The sequence below is a fragment of the Malaclemys terrapin genome, chromosome 21, assembly GCF_027887155.1.
Source record: "Malaclemys terrapin pileata isolate rMalTer1 chromosome 21, rMalTer1.hap1, whole genome shotgun sequence".
NCBI classification, from domain to species: domain Eukaryota; kingdom Metazoa; phylum Chordata; order Testudines; family Emydidae; genus Malaclemys; species Malaclemys terrapin.
Window position 1 is genome coordinate 3576198 of NC_071525.1, and position 18599 is coordinate 3594796.

The window sequence follows — 18599 nt, forward strand, 5'->3', positions numbered from 1 at the left end:
GGGCAGTGCAAGGGGCTTTGGCCAAGCGAGGAGCCGGTGGGGGGCCAGGTGAGACAGGACTGGTGTGCACCTGGGATGTGCAGAGGTCTGACACCGAGTCAGGCTGGGGCCCCCCCGTTCCCACCGGCTTGTTTCTCTCCCACTTGGCTCCTTCAGGACGTGGAGATAGCCCATCGCGAGTTGCTGCGGTCTCTGGGAAGAGGTTCGTCGGCTGAGACCACCCCGGTGGGGGCCACCGCACTGGAGACGGGCCGGTGGCTGGAATGCCCGCCCAACCCTGCCAGCGATCGCTGCTCCTCCCCTGCCCAGCGAGGCTGCGGGCCCCGACAGCCAGCGAGCCCAGTAAGCGGAAGGGACTTTGTAAGCCCCATTGAACGCACCCTGAACCCCTTGCCCGGACCTGGAGCTGCCCCCACTGTGCCTGGTTACCATAGCCGTGCTTCCACTCACTTTCCTGAGGGCCAGCTGCAGGGCCGGGACCCTGCAAATGCTAGAAGTGTAAATAATAAGATGGGTGAATGAAAGTGCCTCGTGTTAGAGGAGGACATCGATAGAACAGGCATCACAGACACTTGGTGGAATGAGGATAATCAATGGGACACTGGGTACACAACAGGGTACACAACATATCGGAAGGACAGAACAGGTCGTGCTGGTGGGGGAGTGGCACTAGGTGTGAAAGAAAGCGTAGAAATAATGACGTAAAAATCTTAAATGAACCAAACTGTCCCATCGAATATCTATGGATAGTAATTCCATGCTCGAATAGCAGTAGGGATATATTACCGGCCGCCTGACCAGGACGGTGCTAGTGACTGTGAAATGCTCAGGGAGATTAGAGAGGTTATTAAAATAAAAAACACAATAACAATGGGGGATTTCAACTCTCCCCATAGTGACTGGGTACATGTCACCTCGGGAAGGGATGCAGAAGTCAAGTTTCTTGACACCTTAAATGGCTGCTTCTTGGAGCAGCTAGTCTAGAACCCGTGAGGGGAGAGGCAATTCTTGATTTAGTCCTATGTGGAGCACAGGATCTGGTCCAAGAGGTGAATATAGCTCGTAACAGTGACCATAATCTAATGAAATGTAACATCCCTGTGGTGTGGAAAACACCACAACAGCCCAGCACTGTAGCATTTCATTTCAGAAAGGGAACTACACAAAAACGAGGAGGTCAGTGAAACAGAAATGAAAAGGTCCAGAGACTAGAGTGAAATCCCTGCAAGCTGCGTGGAAACTTTTCAAAGACACCATAATACAGGCTCAACTTAAATGTATCCCCCAAATTAAAAAACAAGTAAGAGAACCAAAAAAGAGCCACCATTCTTCTTAGGTGACAGATCTGAGGAACTGTCCCAGATTGAGGTATCATTAGAGGAGATTTGGGAACAAATTGATAAATTAAACAGTAATAAGTCACCAGGACCAGATGGGATTCACCCAAGAGTTCTGAAAGAACTCAAATGTGAAATTGCAGAACTACTAACAGTAATTTGAAACCTATCATTTAAATCGCTTCTGTACCAGATGACTGGAGGATAGCTAATGTGACGCCAGTTTCTAAAAAGGGCTCCAGATGTGACCCTGGCAATTACAGGTCGGTAAGCCTGACTTCAGTGCCAGGCAAACTGGTTGAAACTATAGTAAAGAACAGAATTATCAGACACATAGATGAGCATAATCTGTTGGGGGAAGAGTCAACATGGTTTTTGTAAAGGGAAGTCATGCCTCACTAGAACTCTTTGAGGGGGTCAACAAGCATGTGGACAAGGGGGATCCAGGGGATATAGTGTACTTAGATTTTCAGAAAGCCTTTGACAAGGTCCCTCGCCAAAGGCTCTTACGCAAAGGAAGCTGCCACGGGATAAGAGGGAAGGTTCTCTCATGGGTCGGTAACTGGTTAAAAGATAGGAAACAAAGGGTAGGAATAAATGGTCAGTTTTCAGAATGGAGAGAGGTAAATAGTGGTGTCCCTCAGGGGTCTGTTCTGGGACCAGTCCCATTCCACATATTCATAAATGATCTGGAAAAAGGGGTAAACGGTGAGGTGGCAAAATTTGCAGATGATACAAAACTACTCAAGAGAGTTAAGTCCCAGGCAGACTGGGAAGAGCTACAAAAGGATCTCTCAGAACCAGGTGAGTGGGCAACAAAATGGCAGATGACATTCAGTGTTGATAAATGCAAAGTAATGCACATTGGAAAGCATCATCCCAACTATACATATACAATGGTGGGGTCTGAATTAGCTCTTACCACTCAAGGAAGAGATCTTGGAGTCATTGTGGATAGTTCTCTGAAAACATCCACTCAATGGGCAGCAGCAGTCCAAAAAGCAAACAGAATGCTGGGAATCATTAAGAAAGGGACAGAGAATATCCCATTGCCTCTGTATAAACCCAGGGTACATCCACACCTTGAATACTGCGTGCAGATGTGGTCGTCCCATCTCGAAAAAGATCTATTGGAATTGGAAAAGATTCAGAAAAGGGCAACAAAAATGATTAGGCGTATAGAACGGCTTCTGTATGAGGAAAGATTAATAAGACTGGGACTTCTCAGCTTGGAATAGAAAACTAAGGGTGCATATGACTGAGGTCTATAAAATCATGACAGTGAAGGCCAAGACTAGAACAGGGTTCAAAAAAGAACTAGATCAATTCATGGAGGATAGATCCATCTATGGCTATTAGCCAGGCTGGGCAGGGATGGTGTCCCTAGCCTCTGTTTGCCAGAAGCAGGGAATGGGCGACAGGGGATGGATCACTTGATGATTCCCTGTTCTGTTCATTCCCTCTGGGGCACCTGGCACTGGCCACTGTCGGAAGACAGGACACTGGGCTAGATGGACCTTTGGTCTGACCCAGTGTGTCCTTTCTTATGATGACCTGGTCCCATGCCCTCCTACTTGCCAAATCCTTTCCCCCCGTACCTCAGTTTTCCTAGCTGTAGCCCAGGAAAGCTATTGCCGACCCTGCAGGCACCAGGGGGCGGGTTGGCAGCCTGGAGCTTTGCTGACCATCCCTCTCAATCCTGCTTCTCTGCATCTCTTCCAGGCTGCCGAGCCCCCTCAGAGGAACCCCTCTGCACCAATGCCCTGCCAGGGAGGAGATCTCCCCAAAGATGGCTGGGAAGCTGGAGCAGCAGGGCACCCCCTGGACCCACCCAACCTGGGGAAAACCCCCTGGGAGGCGGGGCAGCCCGAATGTTGAAACAGACCCGTGGGGGCTGCCACTGGAAGCTTGGAGCAGAACTGGAATCCCGCGGGGAAGCGCATGTTAGTTTCGGCTGATCTCGGTGTCTCGTCCTAGCCATGGGGCTGGGTGGCCCTTTGCCTGGAGAGCGAGTGCCTGTCACCCTGCATGCTGCCTGCTGCTGGCAGGCCGGGCCCCCACCTCTGTGCTCCCCACGGACAAGCATCGTCCCTGTACACACAAGCTGGAATATAGTCTGTCGAAATGCACTTTTTGTTTCTCTCCGCGCTGAGGAGCCCACGCGGCGGGTCCCGGCCCGCCCTCTCTGCTGATCAGATATAAATATGTATGTATGTGCATTGGGTTCTTGTAAATAACTGGACTGTATCCCGTGACCCTGCAGTACAACGGCCATTACCACTATCCCGCTGCCCTGCCCAGCCTGGGGAAACGAGATTCCAAGCAGCCCGGTCCTCTTACCACTAGGTGTTCCCTCTGGGCCTCTCGCCGTGTCTCCCCCGGCCCTGTGAGGCCATAGCACATGCTGCTGGCATTAGCCGGCCTTTCTCCCTCCAGCAGATGCGCTGCCCCCTCCTTCGGGCAGAGGCTTTTCTGTAGGGGCTGTCTGGAAAACGCACATTGCTCCACTGGAACGGCTGCATCCCCAGGGCGGGCAGCGGGCTGGGAAAACGGGACACCCCACGGCTGCGGCAAAATCCCTGCGCTGCTTGGAGACAATCAGCCGGGGCTCGTCTCTGCCGCGCTCCTTGGGGCTGGGTGAGCCCAGCCCATCGGATACGATCACCCCAACGGTGAGCTCGGCGCAGCACCAATCAGCTGCTGTGGGTGGGGGGGCTCAGGGTAAGACCCCACTTCGCAATCAGCTTTTGTCTAGTCGCGGGCTGCTGCTGCGTTGTCAGAGGCCAGGCCCCGGACCTGCCCCCCATCAGCCCCCCGGCCCGGTCCCATATATATATATATATATATATATACACACACACTAGCTAGAGGACTGACTGTTTGCTGTTCCATGATGTATAATCGGTTTTATTTTCTTCCCTTTACTGGTAAAGATTTTTTTTTTAAAGAAAAGTGAAATATTCCGTCGCTGGCGTGCGTGTGATCCTTCACTGGGGGGGTGCCTGCTTTCACCCACTGCAGCGTGGGAGACGGGGTCCTGCCAGCCAGGGGGGTGTCTGTCCATAGCCGGGAGCTGTTCTCCACGGCGATGCCACACTGCCTGTGCTGCCGGGGAGCAGAGAACCCGCCCCGCCCTGCCCAGTGCTGCTGCTGGGAGTGGAATCGGCCCGGCGTTAAATCAGTCCTTGACCCCCAACGGGGATGTCTCAGGGCTGGTCAACTGGACAGCGTCTACATTGAGGGGGCGCCTGTCCCAGGCCCTTCTGCTCTCAGCACCGGCTCCCCTGATGTGGGCACTGCAACATGCCCTCATCCCTCTCCCCAGCCTGCAGGGCCTCGGCCTGGGACCGCGGGAGAGGAGAGGTTAGCGAGTGGCCTGGCAGGGAGGGGGCTTAGCGCTCTTGGGACCATGCAGTTATGGGGTCACTGCCTCTGACCCTGGAGGCCCAGGTAGGCGCTTCCTCCCCATTGCTGGAGCCCTGGCGGTAGAAAAAGAGCCTGAATTCCAGTGGGTGTAGAGGGCTCCAGCCCCCCACCCCGAGCAGGCTGTCAAAGCTGTTTAATGGTAGGCGGGAACAGTTACAGGCTGGGCTGGGCCAGAGGCGGAGGGGATCAGAAATCCCACCCAAGGGGCTGCCCCAGTGCTCTCCGGGGCCGCGGGATTCTCGAGTGAGCGGACGCTTTCGCCCCTCTAGTTGGGCGCAGCCAGCTCCTCGTCCGGCGCCTTGGGCAGCTGCCTGTAGGTGGGGTCGCGCGGCAGCATCAGCTCCTGGAGCCTGGCAAAGGTCTTGCTCTCAGCGGGGAAGCGGTTTTTCTGCAAGGGCGGAAAGGGGAGTGGGTGAGCAAAGGGGGGACTCGCTTCTGCTCCCACTCCATCCCCCCACTCGGGGGGATGCTCTACCTGAAGACCCAGCCCACACGGGGGCACGGTCGTGAATGAACAAGGGCCCTGGGGCTGGACACAGCTCCCCACTCCCCACATGCAGGAGCGTGGTACTCACCCCCAGAGACAGCCTCAGCAGGCCCATCTGCCACTTGACCCCAGCCGTGGCCTTGCTGGCCTGCTGCTGGCTCTCCATGGCTGCCAGGAACGCTTTCAGGCCCTGCTCTGTGATCTGGTTCCCTTGGGGAAGGAAGATGCGGATCAGTGGCTAGTTTAAACCCCATCGCCTCTGGGGCCCAGGGAGGGGTTTGCCTGGGACCTCAGGCAGGGCCTGTGTCCACTGACACTGGAACAGCTGCTGTGGGGCAGAGGATCGGCATCGGGCTCTAGAAGCATGAGCGTCTCCTGCCTCTGCTGGGGATCGGGCCACCCGAGGGAGCCCACGAGCCACCTGGCACTAAGGTGAGTGACCAGGCTGGTCCGCATGGAGGGAGTGGAGAAGGGTGGGTGGTACTGAAGGAGCTCTGTGGGTACGGCCGGGCCCAGCACTAGGGGCTGCAGGCCCCTCTCAAAAGGACACACACAAGCCTGGCAGAGGCTGCTACATCTCCAGCCCGTTGCCACAGCTCCCAGCCCGGCTCGTTGGCCAAGGGCTGGACGGCCCAGGGGAGCCAGCGCCACTCGGGAGGGCACTTGCCCTGCCAGGCGAGATGGCGGGTTTCCAGCCAGCCCCGGGCCCCGCGCCGACGTACAGGTGAGGTTTAAGTTGATGAGCACGCGGTTGCCTGGCAGGAAGACCTTCCCATCACGGTGCTCGGCCTGTTCCAGCAGTGGGTTCACGATCTCGGTGGGCTCCATCACCTGGGCACAGAGAACGTTTCACCTTCAAGCAGGTCCCAGAGCAGCTCGGCAGGCGGCCCCACTGCTTTGGCACTGCCCAGGAGATGGCGTGGGACGGGGACCAGCCCACTGCTGGTTCTGACGTGAGGCAGGAGATGGGACAGTTTGGCTGGAATCTTCTTAGGCGCCTAAGGGCCTTGGGAGCAAGGATCCCATTGATTTTTCCCGGGCTTCTTACTCCTCCAAGCCCCTTTGAAAATCCCCAGCTTTCATGCTGAGCCAATGGTTCCCCAGCTTTCTATCCCAGAGCAAGTCGGCCACCTCTGGAGCGGAACGGGGCAGCAGTTTACACCATGCCCCGCCGGATAGGAGTGAAGCCCACTGTATCCCCCCCACGGCAGGGGTAGAATGGAACGAGCTGCCGGAACTGAACCAAGAGCCACCACAGCAGCTCCGGCCGGGGGGTGGGGGAGGTCAGGGACCCGGCCCGAGGTCTCAGGCCACCAAGGGACTGAGACTCCAGCCCCATAAGTGATCAGGAACTCAACTCTGGATCTGAGCCCAGAGCCAGGCTACTGCCCCAGTAACCCAGTGCCCTGCGAGCCGGGGCACGGGGAACACTGTAGAGCAGTCCCTGTACCCCGGGGCTCGCCAGGGCTCCCTCACCTCCAACTCCAGCGGCAGGCTGCGCTTCTCCTTGGCGCCCGATTTGGCTCCTTTGCCTCGAACAACTTTTTGCTCCGGGGTGGAAACCACTAAAGAGAGGGACACGCCCAGAGCTGGGTGAAACGCTCTCAAACCTGACAGAGCCTCTGCCACACAGAGCTGCACGCTGAGCCACGGGGGGCCTCTCCCGTGGGCCAGGCGCCCGGCTCAGAAAGGGGCATCGCCTCCGGCCACCTCCCGCTCTGGCACAGTTCACATCTAGTTCCGTAGCCCGCTCTCTGGGGGCCTCTTGCACATGGGACAGGGGGCTAGAATAAGTGGGGGAGGGTTAGAATTTCGACTCACTTTTCTTGGCTTGTTTAGTATCCTCCTTCTTCGCGGGCACAAAGCCTGGGCCGCCCCCGACCCCCCCGCCACCTGCAGCGCTGGCCTGACCTTTTTCCTCTTTCTTCGAAGGCTCCTGTAAGAAGTAGCACAGGCCTGAAAGGGGCGCTGACAGGCAGGTTCGACGGCTCTTTAATATCTGTCACTGTTTGCCAAGTCCCCTCCAGGCATGACCCCACTTCGCTTTCGGCCCTTCTCTGGCCCAAGCGTGTAAACCACCAGCCTTGCACACCCCCGCCCCCACATGAACCCTGTTTGAAGGATGGAGGCACAGGAAAGCCAAGGTCACCAAATGAACCCAATGGCAGAGCTGGGAAAAGAACCCAGGAATCCTGACCCCCAAGTCTCTGCTCTAGCCATGAGCTTACACGCCCCCTTCAGAAATGAAATGAGAACCCAGGAGTCCTGAGAGCCACTCCCCGGCTCCAAAGCCCCCTCCTTTTCCTTAGCATCGCCACGCGCAGGTCCTGGCTGCTGCGATCCCCCGATCCTTCCGAAGAAGCGGATCTTTGGGAGCCGCTCGCTGCGGGGTTAACCCCTGGCTCCCTGGCCGGTTGGATACGCCTGGATCTCAGCGTTCCTGGGAAGGGCTGCGTGGAAGCCGTCCTGCTCGGTTCAGCCCGCACCCCTTACCTTTTTCTTGGACGCACTCCTGCTCTGCTTGGACGCCTGCAGCTTGTCGATGGTGGTGTTGCTGACGAGGCTGGAGGGACGCTCGCTGCTTTTGGCATCTGCATGTCTCAGAGGCTGGAACCCAGACCCAGAGGGATTTTAACAGAGATTCGGACCCCACGGGCTACTCTACATTTGCTACCTTTAGGACCCTAGGCAGCGCTAACTGTAGCACCTCCTAGCATGGGGTGTGAACTGGCTTAGAACCAGGGACTCTCAGATCCTCAACAATGTGAGCTAAAGGAGTGATGCCACTAGGTGGCAGCAGTAGTAGGTGGTTATCCTTCAGGTGGCTCAGAAAGTAGAGGGGAATACAGCACACACCAGGGTGAATCCTGTTACCCTCAGCGACCTGGTTCCACGGAGCTCTGAGTTTCTAGCAACGTTTGGCCTGCCGCTGCGGGAAAGAGGTCAGTCGCTAACACCCCACCCCCCAAAGTGAATTGATCTGTGGGGGTGCATGTCCTGGCAGTAGCCTTACCGACCGGGACCGCTCCTGGGATTCCTTCTCCAGTAAAAGTCGCCTCCTCTCCACGACTTCGGTGTGAGTTAAAGCGAAAGGTCCCAGAACCTAACCCAAAGCAATGGCGGAGTCAGTGCTGCTCAGTCTCTCTTGGTCACAATAGCTTAATTCCCCCTCCTCCAGCCCACAGAGGGGGCAGCCCGGGGCCTCGGCACTGCTCTGACCACGCCCGAGCTTGCAGACCTTACAACGGCCTGAGCCAGAGAAGTGCTGGGTGCCCGATAAGCATGCTCCGTCCCTCGGGATCGGGTCCCGAATTTCCGAGCTCAGGTCCTGCTCCCTCAAAGGGATGTGCTAGTGCGTCCCGTGGAGCGTTTCGGTCATTCACAGCGGGGGGAAGGGGCTGGGCAGCAAGGATTAGCTCTGGAACTCTCCGCTGCAGGCTCAAGGCCTGGTGCAGGTCAGGCCTGCCCTGCGCTAGAGGAGAGCTGGGGAGAAGAGCTGTGCTGCGCTGCTGCTCTTTTGTGACGGATGAAGACGTTTTACACGGTAGAAATTCAGCTGGTTTCTCTCCCTCGCTGACTCTGTGGAGAGCTGGGAGTTCAGGAGACGGGCGGCGCTGTGCCAGGGATCCAGGTTAGCGGGGAGAGGATGGGATTTTGATTCAGACTGATTCAAGCTCTCTCTGTTAATGTGCATTCAACTCTAATGCCTTTTAATGGCTGGGAGAAAAACTCTTTAACTAAAGAGCCACCACCCCTGCCCCTTTGGTGAGAGACCTCCAGATCCACAACTCGGAGTCCTCCATAGAGCCCTCCGAGCCCACTAGATGTTCCTCATCAGAACGGCCAGACTGGGTCAGCCCAAAGCTCCATCTAGCCCAGTGTCCTGTCTTCCGACAGTGATCAGTGCCAGGTGCCCCAGAGGGAATGAACAGAACAGGGAATCATCAAGTGATCCATCCCCTGTCGCCCATTCCCAGCTTCTGGCAAACAGAGGCTAGGGACACCATCCCTGCCCAGCCTGGCTAATAGCTGCAAAGGGAGGACACTGGGCCGGGCGAAGACGTTTTTTCAAGGGTAAATCCATCCCCTGGGCTGAAGAGCAAAGGCCTCTCCCTGGACGCACCTCTGCAAGCTTGAGCGCTCCCTGGTCTCCGATCTGATTGTGTGCCAGAGACAGGCACAGCAGAGAGCGATTCAACCGCAAGCCCTGGACAGGCCCCGGGGGACGGCGGCAGGACGCAGACAGGCAAGGAAAGGAAAAGAACAGTCAGCCGTGAGCAGTGACAGCGCTGGACCCTCCATCCGGCCGGGCTGGCTTCCCATCGCCAGCTCCTCCTGCCGCTGGCCCAGTTCCTGTGCCCAAGGGGAGTTCAGTCTTTCCACGGCCCAACCCATCCTGCTGGGAGCTCACCACCTGGGCTCGGCCTGAGCTGGGGCTGGGAACGCCCAGGGCTACGTAGCGGGTGGACTTTGAGTACTGGATCCAGCTAAACTGGATTGGCAGGAGAACACGCAAAGCCCCAGTCTGTACAGTTCCATCTCTTCGGCTTCCCTTCACAGCCCCTGCTATTAACGCTCCCCCAGCTGTCTGTTCCCGTCTACATGAGAGAGTTGGACTTAAAAAATAACTTAGTGGCGAGGCTAGGATTTGAAGCCAGGCCTCCAGGGCAGTGCCTTATCCAAGGCCACGGACCCTCACTTCAGAGAACTGCGGTCCCTCTACGGATGCTCATGCCCCAATGCAGCCAGTCGCGCTCTCTCACCCCTTACCTCCGCGATGTAGCCTGCGCCTAGGTCCGAGATGTGATTGAAGCTGAGGGTCAGCGAGACCAAGCTCTTGTTGGAGGACTTCAGCGTGGAGAGGGCTTGGCCGATCAGCTTGGCGTCGGTGTCACCGATGTTATTGTTTCTCAGCGACACGTGAGCCAGCCTGCAGGGGCGTTGGTGAGAGTTTCCGATCAGGCCTGGCTGGACTGTCCTGCTCTCTGGGAAGGGAAAGAGACGCCCTGGGAGTGGGGAGGGGGCTCCAGGACTGAGCCTTGAAGCAGGCGGGAGTGATCCCAGCCACGCTCTGCCTGGGGCGTGGAAGGGTAGGAGGGAAGGAATCCGCACACTATGCGCTGGACTCTGTGCGGGCACCTTGCTGATGGGCTGAGGACTTTGTTTATGAGAGTCCCATCCCGCCCAGTGATCCTCAGCCCTCCTCCCCACTGGGACCTCCCTCCTAGGAGTATCCCCCAGGATCCCGCCCATCGCCCCCAGAGCAGATGCAGTGGTCTGGAATTTCCCTTCCCTCCCCCAACATGGTATCTGCCCCAAGCAGATTAACTAGCACGCACTCCCCGGGACCCCTGGGTCTCCGATTCGGAAGGAACTCACGTGCTCTCCTCTCCAATCAGCCTGTAGAAGGACCCCTCGGCTAACGGGTTCCCCTCCAGTGTTAGTGTCCTGCAGGGAAAAGCAGAAACTAACCAAGGTGCTAGAGCAGTCACTTGGCCTGCAGACATGCAGCCACCTCTGGAGTGGAACACGGCAGCTGCTTCACAGCGACAAAGAAACACTACACAACAGCCTGGAAGGGAAAGTGAAGAATACTGTACCCCACTGAAAAGGTGGCAGGAATTTGAGGTAGGCGGCAGGCACCGCGCTAGGGCTTTGGGCAGGACAGTGGAGTTGGCGGTTCTGCTCTGGCACAGAGTACCATGGGATTGTCAATGGACTTGACAAAGCACCGCCTTCGGGTCCCATCTCACTGGCTCCTTCAAGGATGGTTACATTGAATGGGGCCCCCTTTCTGAGATGGAAGCAGCTGCCTCCAGCACTGTCTGAGTGCCCCCATCCCTGCAGCTTAGCTGTCGCTTACTTGAGGGTGGGGCAGTTTGGTAGGATAGCGATCAGAGAGAAGAGCGAGAGATCCGTCAGGCCGACCTTCCAGAGGCTGAAAGAAGAGAGACAGGGTAGCCTTAGCAACAGCATTAACTCAGTAAGAGAGATCGCAAAGCATTCTCATCCCCAGATGGGGAAACTGAGGCACAAGGAGGGGAAAGGAGTTGCCCAAGGTCACAAAGTGAGTCAAGGGCAGAGCCAGGCCTCAAAGCCAGGCCCCCTGGCTCCCAGGCCCATGCGCAAACCCCTTTGCCAATATCTGCTCTTCAAAAGCTAATGCAGGCGTTTCCCAGCACCCAGCGTTCTGGAGCCCCCAAACTAACTATTGGTCTTAAAGAGCTACCAGGTCCCCAGATTGATCTAGTTCCAGCGTCCCAATTATCCAACCAACTTGGAGGACACCAAGGTCAGGCTCTCCGAGAGGCAAGAGCCAATGCACTGGGAGGCAGCAAGACACCTTAGAGGGAGGTTTGGATACTGCGGGTTTAGAGAACTGAAATCCCGCTGTATTTTCCTTGCCCGTCTCTGGGCCCTTTCAGCCAAATAGCTCCTGGAACTGCCCAGCCTCTCACTCACTGAACAGCCTGCAGGTTGGCAAGGGCGGGCAGACACTTGCTGAAAACACCCAGCATTTTCTCTTCAATTTTCCAACCTGCCAGAGAGAAAACAGATGGAGCTGGTTATACAGAAGAGAAAACCAGCCAGAAGGCGATCCCTCACCCCTGCTCTCAACTGCCGTTGGCTCCCCGGCCAGTTCGTAACGGCATGGCTAGCGGTCTGGGTTCTTGTACGGCCTACGGGTATTTTATAAAAGGCTCTGGAGGCGATCGTAGCAATTACAGGCCTAACTTCAGTACCAGGCAAATTGGTTACAACTATGGTAACGGAATTAACAAACACAGAGACGAAGACTGCTCTTGTGAAGGGCAATCAAGCCTCACCAATCTAGGAAGTCGTTGAGAGGGTCAACGAGCATGTGGACAAGGGTGATCCAGTGGATAGTTTACTTGGACTTTCAGAAAGCCTTTGACGAAAGCGGAGGCGCGGGCAGTGCCCCCGAATTACTGCCAGCGCACGGTTTGAATCAGGCTCCCCCCGCTCCCCCTTCCTATTTTACAGAGCTGAGCCCCTCACCTCGCAGGAAGATCTCACGGACGCTCTTGGGGTCGTCGTGCTCCAGCTCGGTCTGAACGCAGGGCCGGAAGTAGGCGTACTTGTTCTGGATCTGGGTGAGGCTGGCTGGGACCTCCTTCTCGGCCAGCGTGTTGCTTTCCTCTGCCAGGCAGAGGGCAAGCCGTCACTCGGGGGCAGGGACACCAAGCCCGAGGGAGACTTCTGCAGTGCCAGGCGAAGGGACGTGCAGGCCGCTGCCCCGTGTCAATCACTCCACGCTGCCCCACCAGGGAGAGACCATCCCCTTATAGCTGCATGGGCCTCTCCTCACTACACTCTGCCTTCACTAGGGCTGCGGATGCTGGGAGACATGTTAAACCCACCTGGGGCTACACTGCCCTCCCAACCTCCTGCCCCTGAAATGGGTGGGACTGAAACCAACACACACAATCTCCCTGCGACAGGCCTCTGCAGCTCACATCCCAGATTCATCCCCCACCAGCAGAAATGGCCAGCATCCCCTAGGTGAAAGCTGGTTTAGCTGTGATTTCCCCAGGGCCCTGACCCCAACTGGGCCAGCTCCCTCAGCCAGGCCACTCACCCCAACTCTAGCCAGGTCCCCCCCAGCCCAAACCTGGACTCCCCTTGCAAGCTGGAGAACACATAGAGCTTGGCCTGCAGGAACAACGAAGTGCGCGACCCTCTGATGAGCTGGGACTCATTTCTTTGCCTTCCGGCATCTGAACTTCTAGAAGTTACGTTTCCCCGCTTTTCTCTGCAACACTGAGGGCTGGGAAGGGCCTTGTTCTTTCAGTGAAAGCGGAGCTTCTCCAGAAAGCAGAGAGCTCTGGGAGCTGGGCCGTTAAGAAACCACTGAATCCTGCGAGTCTCGAGCGCTGTGCTCAGCAAGTACTCTTGCCGCCTTGCAGAACCAGCTAGGCAAGGCTCCTGGGCAACACCCTTGGTTGTCCAAGGCTGCTTGCAAGCGGGGAGGGCACGGGGCCTAGGCTGCAGGCCGGTGAAGATGCACCAAGCGCAGGAAGGAGCTGAGCAGGGTGGCTGCTCATCTGACTCCGGTTGCTAAGGGGCAAATGCCTGTCAGAATAGCCAGAGCACAGCGTGTCCTTGCCATAAGCCAGGCCCAGAGGGTGCCTTGAACATACCGTGCTCTGGCTGTGAGCTAAACTGACATGAGGGGGGCTGGCACAGAGCTGGCCTGCCTGCACTAAGCCAGCTGGGGATCCCTTACCCAGCGGTATTTATGGGGAGGGGGGAGATCTGCTGCCTTCAAATCTTGTAAAGACTTCAGGGCTGGGTAAAGGGAGCCACAGAGCGATGTGGGATGGGGCCCCTTGCTGGTACAAGAACCCCTTCCACCGCCCACCTGAGTGCCGCCTCTTCTCTCCTAGCTCATGTCCAGCCCCGTCAGCCTGCTGGAGAGAGAACTGGACCCCTCTCAGTCCCCATCCCCTTCCCTGCAAGGAGCAGAGGGCTCACCACCATGCAGGGCACGAGGCCATGAGGATAAGCAGGTGGGGCTGCTTGATTCCCATCCCAGTTTGTACCAGGCTGTTGATGGCCTCTCCTTGGCTTTAGGGTGTGACATTTATTAGCCCCCAAGTTGCCCTCTGGGAGCCGGTGGCAGCTGGACCCTTGGGTCCTGCTTCTGTAAAGGGGTAACTGACAGTTTGTGCCCAGGAAATGTGCCAGAGAGGCCAAAGAAAGGGACAGAGGCGGGCCTACCCAGAGCCAGGGAAACTTCGAGACACATGGGCCCAGTGGGGGACCACCCCCCAACACAGCAGCTTGGTGAGTGTCCAGCAGGGGGCGCGCGACCAGGCCTGTGACAAGCCCGAGCTGCAGCGAATTCCAGCTGGCACTCAGCAAAGACAGAGATGAATTCACAATACTCCCCCCCTTTGCCTCACCAGACGGCTCCACTCACCTGGCGGGAAGAGGTTCGAGGTAGACTGCAGTCTAACTGTGACCTTGGGGATTTTGGTGAGTCCGGCGCGGGAGCACAGTTCATTGAAATCCTGCTCCAGGATGCCTGTGCACTGATATTCCTCTGGGGAAAGAGCGGGGCAGCAGTCACTCCATCCAAACCACAGCCATTCCTAGAGCACCTTCTGCGCTAACAGCATCTTACTCCGGCCACGCGAGCCGGTCGCAGAGACTCTTCACCCAGCGCGGACGTGCCGCCACCTCTAGGGTGGAGCGTGGCCGTGTTTTAACAACGCACAGCAACACCACAACAGTTCAGGCCAAGTGACGAACATAGCAAGGGGAATTCAGTTAGCTTCAACGGGAGGACCCACATGCCTACAGTTTGAGCATCGCCTAGGTCAGGGGTGGCCAACCTGTGGCTCCGGGACCGCGTGTAGCTCTTCAGAAGTTAATATGCAGCTCCTTGTATAGCCACCGACTCCGGGGCTGGAGCTACAGGCGCCAACTTTCCAATGTGCTGGTGGGTGCTCACTGCCCAACCCCTGGCTCTGCCCCTACTCCACCCCTCCCCTGAGCCTGCCATGCCCTCGCTCCCCCCCAAAAAACAGCTGAGCGGGAGGTGCTGATTGGAGGGACTGCCGGTGGGCGGGAGGCACTGGGAGCGGTGGAGGGAGCTGATGAGGGCTGCTGACGTATTACTGTGGCTCTTTGGCAATGTACATTGGTAAATTCTGGCTCCGTCTCAGGCTCAGGTTGGCCACCCCGGCCTAGGTCCTTATGGGGTCATGGCCAAAGTCAGCAAGGGCCAGCTTTTCCAAAAGAACCCAGCTCCCAGGTAGTCACCTGACTAAGGGCCAGACTTCCTGGCCCCTGGCATTATATGAGCAGGACCCACTGCCCGACTCAGCCAGTTAACTGAACCTGCGGGGTGGCGTTCTTGCCAGGGCACAGAGCGATCGGGGGTCATCACCTTCGCCATGTTGGTCAGTCCTTTTAGCTGCGTTCTTTCCTTCCTCCTCAAGGATCACACCAGTCACTTTTTCCTTAGCCCCCCGGTCCCCTTTCTTCCCCATAGTTCTGCTCTTCAGGGCACTGGAGGAAAACAAGACGGGCTCGGCTGGTAACACACGTTCAGCGCCAAGAGCGCTGCCCTTTCACCCCCATGGGCTTTTGTTTCTCCTCCCCCCGCAGTTTATATTTTTGGTCCTTGATTCCTTTGCTGCTGGGGCGAGAAACCTCAGCCCACGTCCAGGGGGTTATGCCTGCACCCGCCTGTGGTCACTGCACTGGGAAGGGCTGGGGCCCGGAGGGGTTGGGTGGGCAAAGGGAGGATCCGGGGCACGTCTGGGCGGGGGCACGGCCTGGGCACCGGCATACAGAGATGCTGCTGCAGGTGCTGGATGAGCCCTGGGCTACGGGAGGCGGGTTGGAGGGGCGGGGGGGTGTCTCTGGTTGGGGAAGGGGGGGGCTCCCTGGCTGGGGAGGGTGTTGGGTGGGAGTTTCTGGTTAGGGGAGAAGTAATGAGTTCCTGTTTGGGGGGTCCCTGGTGGTGGTGTGTAGGGGGGGGTCCCCTGGCCTGAGGGACGTGTCCCTGGATTGGGTGTGTAGGGGGGTACCGGGCGCCTGGCAGGGGTCCCTGGATGTAGTGGGGGGGATCGGGGGCCTGGCGGGGGGGGCTCTCTGGCTGTGCTGTGTGGGGAGGGGGCGGGGGCCTGGCGGCAGTGTATAGAAGGGGGATCCCTGGCCCGGGGGGGGGGTCCCTGGCTGCGGTGGGGGGGGGGGCTGGCGGCGGTGTATAGAGGGGGGGTCCCTGGCCGCGGTGGGGGGGCTGGCGGGGGTGTATGGGGAGGGTCCCTGGCTGGGGGGGTCCCTGGCGGCGGTGTATACAGGGGGGATCCCTGGCTGGAGGGGGGGGGCCGGGGGGGGCTGGCGGGGGTGTATAGAGGGGGGGTCCCTGGCTGGAGGGGGGGGGGTCCCTGGCCGCGGGGGGGGGCCGGGGGCTGCACTGCGGGCGGAGCGGGGGGCTGGGGGGGTGTATGGGGGGGGCGGGGGCTGCACTGCGGGCGGAGGGGGGGCTGGGGGGGTGTATGGGGGGGCGGGGGCTGCACTGCGGGCGGAGGGGGGGCTGGGGGGGTGTATGGGGGGGGCGGGGGCTGCACTGCGGGCGGAGCGGGGGGCTGGGGGGGTGTATGGGGGGGCGGGGGCTGCACTGCGGGCGGAGGGGGGGGCTGGGGGGGTGTATGGGGGGGCGGGGGCTGCACTGCGGGCGGAGCGGGGGGCTGGGGGGGTGTATGGGGGGGCGGGGGCTGCACTGCGGGCGGAGGGGGGGCTGGGGGGGTGTATGGGGGGGCGGGGGCTGCACTGCGGGCGGAGGGGGGGGCTGGGGGGGTGTATGGGGGGGCGGGGGCTGCACTGCGGGCGGAGGGGGGGCTGGGGGGGTGTATGGGGGGGCGGGGGCTGCACTGCGGGCGGAGGGGGGGGCTGGGGGGGTGTATGGGGGGGCGGGGGCTGCACTGCGGGCGGAGCGGGGGGCTGGGGGGGTGTATGGGGGGGCGGGGGCTGCACTGCGGGCGGAGGGGGGGCTGGGGGGGTGTATGGGGGGGCGGGGGCTGCACTGCGGGCGGAGGGGGGGGCTGGGGGGGTGTATGGGGGGGCGGGGGCTGCACTGCGGGCGGAGGGGGGGCTGGGGGGGTGTATGGGGGGGCGGGGGCTGCACTGCGGGCGGAGGGGGGGGCTGGGGGGGTGTATGGGGGGGCGGGGGCTGCACTGCGGGCGGAGGGGGGGGCTGGGGGGGTGTATGGGGGGGCGGGGGCTGCACTGCGGGCGGAGGGGGGGCTGGGGGGGTGTATGGGGGGGCGGGGGCTGCACTGCGGGCGGAGGGGGGGCTGGGGGGGTGTATGGGGGGGCGGGGGCTGCACTGCGGGCGGAGGGGGGGGCTGGGGGGGTGTATGGGGGGGCGGGGGCTGCACTGCGGGCGGAGGGGGGGCTGGGGGGGTGTATGGGGGGCGGGGGCTGCACTGCGGGGGGGCTGGGGGGGTGTATGGGGGGGGCGGGGGCTGCACTGCGGGCGGAGGGGGGGCTGGGGGGGTGTATGGGGGGGGCGGGGGCTGCACTGCGGGCGGAGGGGGGGCTGGGGGGGTGTATGGGGGGGGCGGGGGCTGCACTGCGGGCGGAGGGGGGGCTGGGGGGGTGTATGGGGGGGCGGGGGCTGCACTGCGGGCGGAGGGGGGGCTGGGGGGGTGTATGGGGGGGCGGGGGCTGCACTGCGGGCGGAGGGGGGGCTGGGGGGGTGTATGGGGGGGCGGGGGCTGCACTGCGGGCGGAGCGGGGGGCTGGGGGGGGTGTATGGGGGGGCGGGGGCTGCACTGCGGGCGGAGCGGGGGGCTGGGGGGGTGTATGGGGGGGGCGGGGGCTGCACTGCGGGCGGAGGGGGGGCTGGGGGGGGTGTATGGGGGGGCGGGGGCTGCACTGCGGGGGGGCTGGGGGGGTGTATGGGGGGGCGGGGGCTGCACTGCGGGCGGAGGGGGGGCTGGGGGGGTGTATGGGGGGGGCGGGGGCTGCACTGCGGGCGGAGGGGGGGCTGGGGGGGTGTATGGGGGGGCGGGGGCTGCACTGCGGGCGGAGGGGGGGCTGGGGGGGGTGTATGGGGGGGCGGGGGCTGCACTGCGGGCGGAGGGGGGGCTGGGGGGGTGTATGGGGGGGGCGGGGGCTGCACTGCGGGCGGAGGGGGGGCTGGGGGGGGTGTATGGGGGGGCGGGGGCTGCACTGCGGGGGGGCTGGGGGGGTGTATGGGGGGGCGGGGCTGCACTGAGGGGGGGCTGGGGGGGTGTATGGGGGGGCGGGGGCTGCACTGCGGGGGGGCTGGGGGGGTGTATGGGGGGGCGGGGGCTGCACTGCGGGGGGGCTGGGGGGGTGTATGGGGGGGGCGGGGCGGGGTCCGCATCGCCCCACCTGAGCCTGGGCAGCGGCGGCTCCGCTTGGGGCCTCCACGGCCGGGCCCCGCGCGCGTCCCCATGGCAACGCGGGGCCGGGCCGGCGAGTGGGCGGGGCCCGGGCGCGAGTGGGGCGGGGCTGTCTGAGGGGGCGGGGCCCGAGGGAGCAGGGGGCGGGGCAGCCCCGCAAACCCCCCGCCCTCCCGGACCCCCGCTAACCCCCATCATATGAAGGGGGGGGGTCACCGTTGCCATGACATTGGGAGGGGGGTCCAGGTCACCATGGTAACCCCTGTGTGAATGACGGAGCGGAGGCGTCCCCTTGACCCCGCAAAGCCCCTGTGCCCATCGGGGGACACCACCCTGTCCCCATGGAAATGGGGGGGCCCCTGTCACCCTTAAAACTGGGGTGAGCATCACCATGGAAACCCCTGTGTGTAGGTGACGTCCGGCCGGGGTCGCGGCCCGGCA

At 60.8% G+C, this 18599-nt stretch overlaps 2 protein-coding genes across 2 annotated transcripts in view; one reads left to right on the plus strand and one right to left on the minus strand.

The window, feature by feature from the left end:
- Nucleotides 1–4300, plus strand: part of ARHGEF11 (Rho guanine nucleotide exchange factor 11) — an 80694-nt gene extending 76394 nt beyond the window's left edge. The window contains exons 41-42 of the mRNA XM_054010752.1: nucleotides 157–342; nucleotides 3060–4300. Coding sequence (XP_053866727.1) covers nucleotides 157–342; nucleotides 3060–3215 — 342 coding nt within the window. The 3' untranslated portion in view covers nucleotides 3216–4300. The remainder of the gene's footprint in view (nucleotides 1–156; nucleotides 343–3059) is intronic.
- A 581-nt stretch (nucleotides 4301–4881) lies between these two features.
- LRRC71 (leucine rich repeat containing 71) lies at nucleotides 4882–18221 on the minus strand. The gene is made up of 16 exons (XM_054010729.1): nucleotides 18148–18221; nucleotides 15167–15288; nucleotides 14195–14317; nucleotides 12271–12411; nucleotides 11713–11788; nucleotides 11114–11188; nucleotides 10630–10698; nucleotides 10021–10180; nucleotides 9374–9457; nucleotides 8264–8353; nucleotides 7744–7857; nucleotides 7072–7186; nucleotides 6727–6815; nucleotides 5973–6081; nucleotides 5339–5460; nucleotides 4882–5151 (listed from the first exon to the last, which is right to left on the minus strand). Exons 2-16 carry the CDS (start codon nucleotides 15267–15269, stop codon nucleotides 5029–5031), a joined length of 1593 nt encoding a protein of 530 aa, XP_053866704.1. The 5' UTR covers nucleotides 15270–15288; nucleotides 18148–18221; the 3' UTR covers nucleotides 4882–5028.
- Nucleotides 18222–18599: the final 378 nt, after the last annotated feature.